Here is a 15,498-nt window from a genome sequence, read left to right as displayed (position 1 = left end):
TCTCTCTTCTTGGATTCTGAGGGGTGCTGTTCAGTCTTTGTCACCCATCCATGGGTCATCTCAGTCATGACTTGAAATTTCATAGGTACCATAGACTCTTGAAATGACTACTTGTTCTGGAAAAGTGATGTTTGTTGCCAAAATTACCAAAATTCATTTCATGATGAGTGATTTTAATGATAAGAGACGAGTAGAAAGGGAATGGGTAGGTCCGCTGAGTCAGTGGAAGCGTGCCTCTCACTTAGGTTACTGTGCACTTTCTTGTTTCACCTGCAGGTTAATTGGCACGGCCACCGTAGCCCTGAAGGACCTGATTGGTGACCAGAGCAGATCACTGCCGTACAAACTCATCCCCCTGCTAAACGAAAAGGGGCAAGATACTGGGGTGAGCACTTTCTCTTTTGTTGAATGGCTTTGAAGTGAGATAAGTAAGCAAAAAGTTAATTAAGAAGAGTGTGAAATTGGGCGCCTGGGTGGCTCAGTTGGTTAAGTGACTGCCTTCAGCTCAGGTCATGATCCTGGAGTCCTGGGATCGAGTCCTGCATTGGGCTCCCTGCTCAGCGGGGAGTCTGCTTCTCCCTCTGACCTTTCTCTCTCTCTCTCATTCTCTCTCTCAAATAAATAAATAAAAATCTTTTTTAAAAAAAAGAGTGTGAAATTATAATCAGTTCACCACACACACACACACACACACACACACACACACACATACATACACACACACACACATCCACACCCAGACACCCCTACTGGTTTTGAGATAACAGGTCCACTTGCAAATGGTATGGCCTTATCCTATACTTGCAATCACAGAGCTAATAGATTAGATAAACTTGATTTTCTCTGACAGAAGAAAATGCTCTAGAGTGAGTGGGACCCTCTCTTGGTTTAGTTCTGTGCATATCCCCTTGGGTGTTTACATTTGTGTGGTGAGCATAGCTCCGTGTCTCAGACACGCTCAGAAACATTCTGTAGAAGGTATTTCATTAATACTACCTTGTGAATATCATGATGTTTATCACTGATTGGCAGCTGACTGTTTTCTGACCACAGCGTCTCTAAATAAGTACATACTGATACTGTCTGATGCGAACCCAGAATTCTCTTTCTTGAGTGCACTTAAATAAATGGACTCAAAGCTCATAGCTCTCAGATTTCATTTGATTGCTAACAGCGCTCGTAAAGCTACCATGCTTGCCCCATTAACCTCTAACACCTTTATTTTCCAATCAATTTATTTTGCTTGGGAGCCTGGACAAAGGAAGAAAATTTTGTACTAAAATAGGCCATCCCTGTAGGCAAGAATACAGGTTAGGCTTCTCAAAGCCTATTGAGAATGTCTATTTTGTTGGTCTAGGCTCCAAAAATTCTAAAACAAACTCAGAATGTCGTCTATTATCTATTTTTCCAAAACCTGGCTGAGAGAAATGATACTTAGGAAAGATGGTCCAAGTCAGTGATGTGTCTGGCTGGTTTTGTTTTTGTTTTTGTTTTTGTTTTTAAGCACAGAAGCAAGCACACATAGAACTGGAGCACTTCTGGGAATCCTGATGTTATCAGGAAATCACTGATTCAGAAGTTGAGCCATCCATGTCCTCCTCTAAGTTTTGAAAGTTTGATTCTTCACTTAAGTTTAGCAGTTGAGCTCCTTAGTGCTCCTTGCATTCAGCCTTCAGGTTGTGGCCTGGGTCTTTGGCATAGGTAGCCATGGGATGCTGCTCTTACGATTCTTTATTTGCCACGAAACTGTTGTTGGGAGCCTCCTTTGTGTCTCCCAGATCTGTAGTTCCTAAGCTGGCCACAGAATGTGCTGATCCATGAGGGAGTATTCACTGATGAACAGACAGATGAAAAAAAGGCAATATGCCATGTGTGCGCATGCTCTCGAATGTGTGCACGTACTAGAGTTTACCACGTGTAGTAGAACCGGCAGGTGGAAGTATGGGATGCCCATTGAAATTTGAATGTCAGATAAACAATAATTTTTCAGTATGACTGTGTGCTAAATATTATGTCTGTATTTTAACTGGTAACTTGGGTGTGTACGTGCAGGTGTGTGGGTGTGTGCGCGTGTGCGCCATCCTTACTTGCAAAGGATTCCGTTTATTCAGTAGTTAGTCCTTCCTCATTTTTGCTGTTAAAATTCATTCCTTTTGTGAAATTATAACAGTAGATAGTAGTAGTGGGCTTGGGTTAGCGTCCCTATGTTGACGCCCTCTAGGAAAACTTTTTGAAATTTTGTAGGTTCATGAAATACATAAGTATAGGAAACTCTGCCCTAAAGTAATGTCCCATTTTATCTCAGATTTTAAAAATGGGAACGACTTTATTTCCTGTAAGGAACTAGTATGTTTCTTCCTTTCTGAAAAAAAAGTTACGTAACATTTTCTGTTCTCCTTCTTGCCTTGGTTCCTAGCCATCTTGGAGTCACATTTTATGCAAGATGCAATTATCTTAAACTTCATGATTTGCATATTTATTTTCTCTTTTATCAGACTTGATTCCCTTTTTTATCCCGTTTTATGAATCACATTGTTATATAATTTTTGTTAGTCGCTCAAGTTATTTTTAGAGAGAGAAGAGAAAAATGAAAATAAACTTCAGCGATGAATAAAGAAGTCACGGTGCAAACAACTAACTCAACCATGTAAAATGAGCCTCTGTGACTGGAGGCCATCTCAATCTAGGATGGAGGCTAATTACAAGTTCATGCTTGCTTATCACAACTTTGCTCCAGTTAGTGAGGTTGCCCGTTTAGCAATGGTACACTTGGCAACCTACGACAGGTAACTCCTTTCCCGGGCTTTCCCGCCGACCATGCTCACAAGAGGGAGGATAGAAACAATGGAACGTGTGTGATCTGTCTCCCCTCCTCTTCTCACTTTCCCATCCCCCTGCTCGCCCCTTCCAGAACTTTTAGCTCCCGCTGATTTAGTTTGCATTGAGTCTATTACCCTGCACTGATTCTGTCTGCAATGGATTATTTCTATCTAGGCCACCATTGACTTGGTGATTGGCTATGATCCACCTTCTGCTCCACATCCAAATGACCCCAGTGGGACCAGCGTGTCAGTCATGGAAGGTAAGCTGACCCTTTGGAAGGCCAGGCCTGTGCCGGGGGTAATCTATTCAAGACACACAAGGAGTCTCCAAGAAAGCCTTCTTTGTCATGATACTGTTTGTAGTGCCCTGCCCACCTGGACAGGGCCCCGTGAGGCAGGTGGAGCCGCTCCAAATTGGGACATGACAGTTGTTTGTGAGATGCCTTTCAGGGGAGAGGAGAAGGGTCAGACGACCCCTTACGGACCAGCCTCACCGTGGGCCTGTCCAACGCACAGGCTCCAGCAGAAGATCCCAAGCAAGGCTTTGCTTCGGGTTTGTAGCTTCTACCCATTGTTGGAATGTCCCTGGTGGTTAAGCTACAGGAGTGGCCTCTACTCTCTTCATGTGTCTCTTCGCTTCCTCAGTGTGTGATCCGCAGGCTGCATTCCCAGTCGCCAGTCTCATTGCTAGCGCCCAGGGTTTGGAGCCTCTTTCTCTCCCTCGGCCTTGACGCTGTCCCAGCCCCTGAACAGCCACTTGCTCCTTTAATTAGTTGTTTCCCTCAGCCTGACTCACCTCCTGCTCCCTGTTCTCTGACTGGGATTATCGGCCATTCAGGGCATCGGATGCTGCTTTGGATGGGGTTGGGGCTGCCGGCTCTGGGGAGGGCTTTGGGCCTCAGGTGGAGGGAAGTCTATGAGACAGTTAGGCCTTTCACACAGCCAAGTTTGACCTCCTTTTAGCAGTTTTCCAAGGTGATGTGATGCTGAAACTATCTCCGTCCCTTCCTCTTCCCTGAGATGCCTCGCCAAATACCCGTTTCCCTAGCCCTGGCACGTGCCCCGGGAAAGAAGGGCTCCCATGTCCTGCACACTTACCTGCTGCCTGGAAGTTCTTCCTGGGAGGGCACCTTGGCACTTGTTCCTGCCAGGCTTGGCTCCTCGGGGCTCGTCTTTTCATTTTTCTTGGTTTGGAACTCAGCTCCCAGGAGCCCAAGTGGTTTACTTGGCACCTGCCATGCTACCTCCCCTCCTGCCTGATCCCAACCACTGTCCCCACTCACCCACACCCCGTGGGTGGCCCATCATTGAGGTTCTGGCTCACTTCTTGACCAAGTACTTGTAAGGGTTTAATGTGGGTCATCTGGCCCCTTCTCCCTTGGGGACACTGGGAACTGACACAGCCCCAGCACACCGGCAGTGCCTCTACACGCCCCCCGCCCACGCCCCCCCCCACCACCACCCAGCAGCGCCCGGGGCACACCGCATGCTGCTCAGGTACTCTCAGCCCTGGAGCCCTGAATGGCCCAAGAATAGCCATGGTCCTTTTGCTGCCATGGCAGTAATGACAGATAAAACCCAGGGGAAACAGTCCAGTCCAGAACAGCACACCATCAGGGGCTGAACTGACTGGTCCTACCCATTGCTTTCTCACCCCTTCTTTTTTTTCTTTTTCTCCTGTCATATTCTACTTATTAGACTCACTAAATGCAAACTATACTCAAGGAGAGAAAATTATATAAAGACAAGAATACTTGGAGGCAGGGATTATTTGGGGGCATTTTATAGGTTGCCTACAATCAGCAAATGACATCCTCTTGAAAATAGCATATAACTGGGGCGCCTGGGTGGCTCAGTCGTTAAGCGCTTGCCTTCGGCTCAGGTCATGATCCCAGGGTCCTGGGATCGAGCCCCGCATCGGGCTCCCTGCTCGGCGGGAAGCCTGCTTCTCCCTCTCCCGCTCCCCCTGCTTGTGTTCCCTCTCTCGCTGTGTCTCTGTCTGTCAAATAAATAAATAAAATCTTTTAAAAAAATAGTATATAACAATCCAAACAATATATCAAAATTTGTCACCTTTTAATAGGGTAATTAACCCCCTTCAAAGATTTAGTGATTACTCTGTGGTGATATATTTCTTCTTATTTCAGGAAATTCTTGTTTATTGAGTCTATTTATTGAGTTTTCTTTAGCTTTTGATAGATGTATTGTTTTCTTTCTTGTATTTTTGAAATATTCTATTTTATCATATTAGTAATTATTATAAATTTTTCCCAAACTTAGTTTTATTATAATTATTAGACATGATACAGTATTCATATCACAGCCTCAGACAAAATATACCCTTCCTTTTCCATCTTCCCATTCTACTGTCACATTCTCAAATCAGAATTTGGTTCAAATCATCGGATAACTTTGTCTCACCCCTGTCACTAGGATTTACCTGAAGCCTGCTGTCACCAGGCTGAGAAGGACAGTAGGTACTGTCTGGCCTGCAAAAGGCAGCCCCAACTGGCAGGATATCTGGAGTTGCCTCTAAATTGGGAGGATCTGGGACCTTTTCTCACGTTGACATCTTTCCGAGCCAGATCCTATTTATTCATTCTCTAGAGCTGCTGTAATTAAGCCCCATCAACTGGCAGCCTTCGATAATAGAAATTGATTCCCTCACAGTTCTGGAGGCTAGAAATCAAAAGATGTGGACTGGGTGGGTTCCTTCTGGGGACCCGAGGGAAATTTAGTTCTAGGCCTCTGTCCTAGCTTCTGGTGGTTGCTGATAATCCCTTGTATTCCTAGGCTTGTAGATTCACCACTCCAACTCTCTGCCTCTGTCTTCACAGGGGGTGGTCCCTGGCTATGTCCAATTTTCTTACCCCTTGTAAGGACCCCAGTAGTTGAATTAGCCCCCTTAATCCAGTGTGATCTCATTTTAGCTTGATTACATCCTCAAAGACCCTATTTCCTCACATTCTGAGGTTTATAGATGGGCGTGGCTGCTGGGAGGACCTATTAATCCTGGTATACTGGTAGATAAAAGGCAGTTTCATTGTGTTCATTTCAAGAGCCAAAATGTTAAATGAGCCCTTTTGTGTTACCGCTTCAGCTAGGACTCTAGGGAAAAAATAATACTTTGGATCATTCAAGTAAAAGGAGTAAACAGAGTTTACAGTAAACTGGTGCCACCCCATTTCTAGTATTTATGAAACAAAGAAAGTGGTTGCTGGGTTTCTCGACCTATCGCTACATGCTGCAGTGCTGGGTGATAAATGCTTTAGGGTACAGCCCCTGCCCTCCAGGTACGTTCAGTCCAGGTTTAGAGAAATAACTTTTTTTTTTTTTTATCCTGAAAGCGTAACATTATAAGAACAAGGGCTTTGGGGCCAGACTGGCCTAGGTTGGATTCAGTGTCTGTTGTTAATTTGCCATGTAACCTTGGGTAAGTCGCTTAGCCTCTCTGAATCTCAACTTTCTTTACGGTAAGGTGGGGATAATGCACTTAGATCAGAAAGTTGTTGCAAGGATTAAATGAGATGAGGCATATAAAGCACTTACTCAGTGCCTGCTATACAGTAAGTGCTACCTTAATGGTGGCTGTTGTTATTGTCATTTTATTACTGCTATTACAAAAACAATTCCAGGCGTGTAGTCATGAGCTCAGTTGGGTGGCGCACTCTGTATGAACATTCAAATTGTTTCCTCTAAATATCAGATCTATTGGAAAAGAATGATCTGGCTTGGCTCAAAGTCACGCTGGGATGACTTTTAAAAAAGAAAAAGAAAAAGAAAAAAGTGTCCTGGTGACCCAGAGAGACTTTGAGAATAAGCATTTTATCAAGCTCTTTGAGAGTGTAGGGGAAGGTCCCATCTCCCGAGATGGACCAAGGTCAGGCCAAGCTCAGAAATTATGCGATTTCTCTGGAGCAAAGGGAAAAAGGGGGAAAAAGTGTCCTTAGAAATGAGAAGAGCACCAGCTCTGAACTTTTAAACCCAGTGGGGAGAAAATCCTTGCCATCTAGGCTCCTGGATTGCTCTGGCAGCACTAATGCTCCAGCAGGTTTGTGGGCTGGGGTTTCACCCATTTTCTTAGGAATCTCTCTCCCAGCAGGCTCCGTGATGGCAGCTGGCCAAGGTCTCTCCCAAAAGTTCTCTAGAATCCCTGATAACTGCTGGATGGAGATGGGAAATAAACCAGGACCGGGGCTCCTTTTATTTGGATTTGAAACAGAGTTTTAACAGGTGCCGGCCGGGAAATGAGCTGTGTCTGCGGGGCAGTATCGTTTTAAGTGTGAGATGACGAAATGAAATTTCATACTTTAAAAAATGAACAGGGTTCTTTAATCTGGAAGTGCTGTCTTTGCTCTATGAGATGACTATTCACCAAAGCTGGGTCAAGGGTGACATTCTGAATGTAGGCTTTGTAATCCAGCTTCTTCAGCACTTAAAAAAAAAAATCTTTCAATATCCTGGGTTATTTGGATGTCTCAAGGGAAAACCTTTTTTGTCTTAATAAAACAATTTAGTTCAACTAAGCAAAGGTATCTTTGGATACTCACTACAACTTCATGCTAGGGAAGACACTAAGGAAACCACCCCCCCGAAAAAAAAACAATAACTTACAGTCTTGGGGGAAGATAAGACCAACAAATATGAGGCAGAGAAATAACAGCAAGACAATCACCTCCTGTCATCACTTACTTTAATAACCTAAACAGAACATCTGGCCCAGAATTTCTTTTTCTCCCTTCCTTTCAATTGACTCTTTAAAAAACTTTACCATTCTATGTCAAAATAATGAGTCTGCTTCCTCTAATTTATACAGATCCTTACAAAGTTTTTTAAAAATTTGAACTTGTTGATCTTCTTTTTGAGTAGAAAAGCAATACCTGCTTATATTTCTGTATACATTACAGAAATGTAAAACACAGGAAGTGCAAATCTTCTGCAGTCCCATCCTCCAGAGATAACCACTGTTCATGATTACCAATACTGATTTTAAAGATTACCATCCAGGGTGCCTGGGTGGCTCAGATGGTTAAGTGTCTGCCTTCGGCTCAGGTCATGATCCCAGGGTCCTGGGATCTCGGGCTCCCTGCTTGGTGGGGAGCCTGCTTCTCCCTCTGCCTCTCTCTCTCTCTCTCTGTCTCTCATGAATAAATAAATAAAATCTTTAAAAAATAAAAATAAAAAAATAAAGATTACCATCCACACCGTGAGTCCTGCATAGAAGAAATTTGAAATACTAATGATAGAACACAAAAGTGAAGATTTTAGAGAAAATTCACCCCTGGAAATTGAAAAAAATTTGAACATAGATCCCAGGAATTGGATACTGAGGGGCTTGTGAGACCCTGGGCATTGGTGGTTTCACGGCACATGTGTGGTGTCAAAAATACCTCTTTCATTGACCCACCTCCAAGACTGTTCCCATGATAGAAGGATGGGATGACCCAGATGACAGGCTTGACTTCCTGAAAACCTGTTCCCTTGCCAGTTTGATTCACCAGATGTCAGTTAGCTTGACTGGAACCTGCATTCCTGTAGCCGGAATGAACTATTTTTAAAATCTCACATCTATTTTTGAAGAACCATCTGTTAAATTGGTGCATTGTTCAACAACAGAAATGCAAAAACTCATTCACAGTTAGACATTGCCACTTCAAATTTATTTCATTCCATGAACACTAAAGTCACCGTGCTTAAAATTAAATTCAGTCCAGTTTATAATGATGTAAATAAGTTGGCTAATTGAATTTGAATAAAATAAATTCAATTCAGTTTAGAAAACATTTATTGACACCTGGGGCATATAGAGGTGAGAAAGGCATTGTCTGCCACCAAGGAGCTTGCATTTCAGTAGAAAGGTAAGATATAAGCATATAAACATGAATAAGTATAGGTCAGAGCTGATATAATAAATTCCTCAACAGAGGACTAAGCAAATTATTGCATGGGACACAATTTTTTTAGAGAAAGTACTTTTTCAGCTATTTCAACTGTGTATTCTTAGTGCCTAGCACTAAGTCATAATTGTTCAATAAATGCTTGGTTGGCTGAGTGAATTAAGTGAATGATGCATAGGCAATGGATATAGTTTAAATGTTTCTTTTCAAGACGGGCATTTTGGGGAACACTAGTGAATAGATGAAAGTGACTGATTCATTCAGAGGTGGAGTAAGAGGGAAGCATATTCCCAAGGGCTGGGCATGCCAGACTGAGACATTTGTTCTTGGACAGACCATGGGGATCCATGGAACGTGTTGAAGAAGGGACTAACTTGGTCAGAACTGAACTGGAAAATTATCAGCGTGCTAGAAAATTGTTGGAGGCACTCTTTCCAGGATTGGGCCTCTATTTGACATTGTCCAGCAAATTGATTCTATTAGGCCTATTTTTTTTTTCAAGGTATTTCAGAAAACCAAAGTGATCATAATAAACAAGTGGCTCTTAAATTTTAGACACAGTAAAAATCATCAAGGGAGATCTTTAAACGTGCAGATTTCCATTACCTACGTCCGGAGAGTATGTCTTAGCTGGACTGAAGGGGACCCCCTACAATCTCTATGGTTAATAGGAACTTCCAGGAGATCCTGATGAGAGCCGAATTTGGAGCTCACTTTAAGAAGCCCTGGGGTTGAGCATTTTACCTGGTTAACATTATCTTGCCCAGACTCAGTCGGAGCTCTTTGGTCAACTAGACTGCTAGACTGGATCACAGCTCAATTGATCCAAGGCAGATGCTGCCAAGATTTCCCTGCAAGCCTGTGTTTGCATCACTGTTTGGTTAGAGGCTCTTCCATGATAACTTTGCTTGGTCTATGTATAGAACCATTCCAGAAAATTCTTAGTGCACATATGCTATTTACCCAAGAATCAGGGTGGAGGGTAATGAATTGCTTATGGTTGAATGCAGACATGTATTTACATAACTTCCCACATGTTAGAAGCCCAGAAAAGTTATTATTCAACATTACAGCTAAATCAGCATGTTATCTCCAAAATGTTTTCATGCTTAGAAACTTCCTCTCTCCCATTCGGCTTTGCACTTTTTAACTTGCACTGATGGTATGATACCAGCCCTTTGTTCTGATTTAACAGTGACTTTTGGCCCAAGGTAATTAAATTCTGCCTTAACCACTTAGCAAAACTTTGTCATGAGAAGCAAAATTAATATCACAGTCAGAGGTTGGCATTCTAGGACTCTAGAAAAACAGAGTTGCTGTGACCAGAAAAAAAAAAAAAAGGCATAAAATATTCCAGAAAGAACTCTCCATCAAGGAATGGAAGATGATTAGATGGAATGCTGGCCCAATTAGAGCCTAGGTGGGAAGACAAGAGGCATAGAATAGTGTTGGGGCTGCTGGCTGGGGAGGGGGTGTGTATTACGGGCCAGGAGGAAGCCGAGTGGTGACTAGGCAAGTGTCTCTCTTCTTCAGCCACTTCTAGGAGTTGCCTTCATGGGGAAGCTCTCACGGGATGAGAGTGAGGGCGGGGAAGGGCTGGCCTGCAGATCTGGTGACATCTGAGTGACTGATAGCTCATTCTCTTATGCTACAGTAGGATAACACGGGAGCCTGAAGGAGGGAGGTTCATCCCACTGGGGAACGGCACAGTCGGGCGTGCCAGAGGCAAACTTGACTGTAACCTAAGGTCCCCTAGGGGCTGCCAGCTCTTCAGCACTGGGTGGAACAAACAGCCATCACTGTCACCAGTAAGACATACAGGGGCAGTTTGTAGGAATAGATGCCAACACTACGTCTCAGGAAACATGAAGACTTGTGTTAAGTTGCCGGAGTTGTGATGGAGTGCCATTGCTAAGTGTTAATTGAAGCATCACTTATAACCAAGTGTGGGTCACATAGAGGGTTACTGACATTCAGAAAGGCTACAGGTCTGTGTTGGCTGCAGGCAGAAGCTTGGTAGGGTCTGACCAAGTGTCATGGTAATTGTTGGAGAGGCAGGATAGCATTCATACAAAGGAATTGTGAAGAGCTTGTCATGGCCCAAGTGACAGTTAAGAGGAGAAGAATAGAGCAGTAACTATAGGGGGCGCTATGGAGTCAAGGAAAGTTGTTTTCGTTTTGTTTTGTTGGTTTTTTGCTTTTTATTGTGGCCTCTATTTCAGCACATCTGGGAATGATCAGCAGAGAAGGGAAAACATGAGTGGATACAGAGGCAGAAATTACAGAAGTAGGATCCGTGAGTAGCAAGAGGAGATGAGATCTGTGCACATACAGAAGGACTGACCCCAGGTTGGGGGCACAGACCGCTTAGTGATTGTAGCAGGAGGGAAGGCAGACAACAGATGCAGGTAGGAAGATTGACTTGGAGTTGGGAGGGTGAGGATATTCTCTTCTGATTGCCTGTTTTCTCAATGAAATAAGAAGCAAGTTCATAAGCTGGCGGTGAAAGGATGGAGAGGGTGTCGGAAGCGTTCGAGGGGCAAAACAGGTGGAAGCTCAGAAAGGTGAAGTGATTTGACTTTGTTGGCTAATGAGTGGCCTTCTCAGACCAGGACCTGGGAAAACTTTGAATAGATGCCTTGGAAATATGGTAGGATGGCCAGGGAGTCCTGTGAGCCCACTTAAGGTGTGTGATCATGAAATTAAAGTGAGACGAGTCAGGAAGATGAGTGTTCAGCCAAGTTCGGCCCCTGGATGAAGGGGTGGAGGGAGTGGAGGTTGAATGAACCAGGTGAGTACAATAAGCCAGAGAAAGGAAGGAGTTGAAGGGCGAAGGGGAGCATGGCAATATTAAAGCACAAACTCTAGCACAGGTCAGGAGGAAAGGATGTGAAGACAGTGGTGGGGGCGGGGGGCCGGGAAGGTGGTATGGTCGATAGGTCGGGGGGGCTGTGTGGCTGCAGACTGTGGACTGGAGTAATAGATGGAACACACTGGAAAGATACAAAAGATGGCCTCTGTACGGAGTTGAATAGTGTCCCCTCCAAATTCCCACACAGAACCTCGGAAGGTGACCTTATGTGGAAAGGGGATCTTTGCAGATGTAATTAACTAAGATGAAATCATACTGGATTTCATAATTTCATACTTCCTGTGGTCAGGAAGAGTCATCCTTGTAGATCCCCCCCTTGGCTGTGGTTCAGATTCGTGCCTGGGTCTCAGCAACAGGGCCCGCACACACAACCACCCACCCCTGGTAATGAGACAGCTTGCAGAGAAGGCTGTGCTTGGCAGGGCCTGAAGGGCCCCCTCATTCTTTGTGGAACACTTAGGGTGGCATTGTTGAATGCTGTGCAGCTTCCTGTTGCATAAAGGGGCGATTTCCTGCTCAAATAGCCTGCTGCCACTGTACAAAGATGCTGGCAGTCGCCATGACTCAGGCTGGCTTCCTCTGACCCATCCCTCAGCCTCAAGTCTGGAATGGCAGAAGGTATTTCCTAGAAGAAACTGGCTCTTTGTTGCCTGCAGTCTTTCGGAAGCATCCATTAAGAGCTTCATGAGGACTCGTACAGAGTCTGGCACGGCACCGTAAAGGGGTACAATGTACCCCTCCTTCTGCTTGCTGCCCTCCATAACCACCAACCCCACATGGAACAGTCCGCAGCAGGGAGGGAAGCCTTGCTTTGGCCCAGGATGAGCAAAGGGAGTTTGTCTTAGTTGTGTGTGGGAGGAGCCCTAGAGGCATCCCGCCCAGCCACTGCCCAGTTCAGAACAGGTTTGTAGCAGGGGGCCCTGACCTTCTGTGTTTCCCTGAGGCTGGAGGTCAGAGAGCACCTGCCAGCATCCAGGTGCTTCACCCGGCTGAAGAACCCAAGAAGGCAGGGCTGTGTCGCCTCGTTCGTTCTGTACACACCACGCCCCTGGGTAGGATCATGTGTGGTGCTGTCCAGAGCCAGCGTATTTCACCTGGGCCTTGAGGGAGTTGAGGAGCTCACCCAGTGAAGAATGGGAGGAGAGACATTCTAAGACCCTGGCGCCCCAAGATGGGTGGCAGGTAAGCCTTGCTTTTGAAGCCTCTTCAAAGATGGGGTAGACAAGACCCAGATTATCATGCAGAGGACAGAGGTAGCCCTACCTGCCTTCAGCCTCTCTGGGGTTTCCAGGTGTCCTGACAGAGGTGCTGAGGAACCAGGCAGACAGCCCCTCCTTCCCCCACAGCCTGGTGTTAGACCCTGTCTGGAGCCAGTGAGGTAGGGTGAAGACCTGGTCCTCATTTTAGCTCAGCTCCCAATAACCTCACAGGTCACCACAGCTTTCCAGCCCTCAGTGGTCTTCTCTGGACGCTGTGGTGAGGGGCACAGCTGACCGGGGCATCTCGGAGTCCCCTCTAGCCTAACACTCTGTGGGTCTGTGACTCCAAAGTGTAGACGCAGAGGGTGTCAGGTCAGCGGAGCAGAGGTTGAGGAACAGTGTGGGAAGTCACACTTGGGGAGTAGGCCATGGAAGGAGCCCACAAAGAACCAAGAAGGTTTAGTCAGAGTACCAGGAAGAGAGCTGCAGGACTCAAAGTGTGTATGGGTCCTGGTGCCCAAGGCCATGTTCGGTGGGGTGGGAAGACTCAGAAAAGGGCCCTGAGCTTTACCAGAGCATGGTTGACCTTTACAGACAGAAGTGGCTGGAGAGGCTGAGCGTGAATGAGGGGTGGTGAAGGGAGGGTTCACCCTGGGCGGAACTCCAAAGCAGTACATGGTGGGAGTTGGGGGGGCTTTTCTTTCCTTGTGGTTGTCCCTTCCTCGACTCTGTGCCCCCCTCCCCTGTGCTGCCCACTGACTGCTGTGCCCCCACCCCTACATCATGCCTGCTCTCTGGGAAGTGTTCTAGTGTTCTGTGCTCCCACCAAAACTGATCCCTCAACAAAAGTTAAAAAAAAAAAAAGATTAATTTATTGCATGTTCCTCTGTGCTAGGTACCATATTGAAGGCTTGCATATAGATTAATTTTATCTTTACAATAACCCTGCGGTAAATACTATTATTTCTCCCTTCTTACAAATGAGAAAACTGAAACAGAAATTAAGAAACTTATTCAGACTCACACAGCTCGAAATTGGGATTTGAACCTAGGCCACATGAGTCCAGAACCCAAGCTTTAAGAGCTGTGCTACACAGCAGACTGAACTAACACTATGGTGTGAGTGACTGACAAATGTATCCGCATGGAAATTCAATCTCTTACATGATTTTGCATCGTAAAGGAGGAGTTTCAGAATCCAAAGGTAGAGAGTGTGAATGCTACTATTTTTTGGACAAGGTAGTTAGTCTTCTAGGATCTCTTAAATTATACTGCACAGATTACCAGGAGTTCACACTTTTTGTCTATTAAGACAAGAAAGTTGGTCAGTGAGTTTAAAAGAGTTTGTGAATAAAAGAAGGGGGAGACATGGTAAGCAGAATTTAGTGTTTTTTTTTTTTTTTTTTTTTTTTTAAGGAGAGAAAGACCTCTCCTTAAGGCAGAGGGAAGGCCCTGTGGGGAAGGATCCACTGGAGGTACTCAAGAGGGCAGGGGGGACACTTGGCGTGTTTCCAAAAAATCAGAAGGAGGTAGGCTCTCAGGTATTGGGAGGAGCTTTCCCTCAAAAAACCCCTCCTCCCGCCCCGCCCCGCGCCGAGTATGAAGGGAAGCTAAGGGGATAAACGAGGAGACAGATGTGTGTGGAAGTGACAGATGAGGTGGGCAGAGGGAGAGCATGAGACCACCTTGGTGTACTTGGCAAGGAAACTGGAGATTCATTTCTCATCTTCTGTGAGGGTGGAGGGGCATTCGGGAACCAGGAGGCTCAAGCAGAAAGGAGGCAGTACGGAAACCTCAGGAGTCAATCTCTGTAGAAAAGACCAGCGCTGGGAATGGCGGAGTCGAAGTCTCCTCTGCCAAGCTCCAGGTTCCCCCGCCCCCGAGATTCTCTCTCCCCTCCGTCCTGACTGCAGAAAGGCCCCTCAACCTGAGGCTGGGTCCTCAGATCAGAACTGGGTGATTTGGGGTGGGGTCCGACTGAGCCCTCTCCTCTCGCTCTCCCCTTCGTCTCTGGTGCCCTCTTGGTCACTTTGAATACAGCCTGAATGAGCGCCCTGATGCACCATGAACACATTTTCCTAAACAAACTGTATCTGAGTCACAGCACATCCCAAGTAAGTGTCACCAAGAAGGAGCAGCTCCTTCCCGGGCCACCTCAGGAACACTGAAAACTGTGTCCAGGAAACCTGAGTTCAGACATTCACAGGATGAGGGCCATCTCTGACAGGATTCCTTGTTGGTGTTTTAGGAGATGAGGAGGAAGATGGAGGTGATGAAGACAGGTTGGATGGTACAGCCAGGGGCCCTGGGCCCAGGGGGGCAAGTGGGATGGTGTCAGAGGCCCACCTTGCCCGGAGGCTCACAAAAGGAAAGAAGAGCCGGCGGATGCTGTCCAACAAGCCTCAGGACTTCCAGGTAGGAACAGCCCGCGGGCCCCACATTTTGGTTTTGCCACCATGTTGTTCACCTCTTGGCAATTGCAGTGCTGCTGGGAAGGACCTCTTGCTATGTGCAGCATCCCAACGAGCAAAACGGGACATCAGGGCGTAAACCCAAGAAGAAGAGCTGTTGCCTTCTGTTCTGCATGCAAGAGTAGATGGAGTCAAGCTGGATGAGGCTCTTCAGAGATAGAATTATACCCCTCCTTCCCTTTGGTGGTAGGAAAGAATAGAAGCACAGTAGTGCATCTCCATAGTTCTGGGTGCTTC

At 45.9% G+C, this 15,498-nt stretch overlaps 1 protein-coding gene across 6 annotated transcripts in view; it reads left to right on the top strand.

Moving 5' to 3' along the window:
- Positions 1 to 15,498, top strand: part of MYOF (myoferlin) — a 153,764-nt gene that overhangs the window by 43,079 nt on the left and 95,187 nt on the right. For all 6 annotated transcript variants that reach the window (XR_003518662.2, XM_027587430.1, XM_027587404.1 and 3 more), the window contains exons 4-6: positions 277 to 385; positions 2,995 to 3,082; positions 15,039 to 15,205. Coding sequence is in view for 5 of the 6 variants with exons in the window: in XM_027587430.1 (XP_027443231.1) it covers positions 277 to 385; positions 2,995 to 3,082; positions 15,039 to 15,205 (364 nt within the window). In the remaining variant the exon portion in view is untranslated. The remainder of the gene's footprint in view (positions 1 to 276; positions 386 to 2,994; positions 3,083 to 15,038; positions 15,206 to 15,498) is intronic.

Source organism: Zalophus californianus, chromosome 15, assembly GCF_009762305.2.
Source record: "Zalophus californianus isolate mZalCal1 chromosome 15, mZalCal1.pri.v2, whole genome shotgun sequence".
NCBI lineage: Eukaryota > Metazoa > Chordata > Mammalia > Carnivora > Otariidae > Zalophus > Zalophus californianus.
Note: the sequence above shows the minus strand (reverse complement) of the source record. Positions and strands in the feature narration are given on the sequence as shown.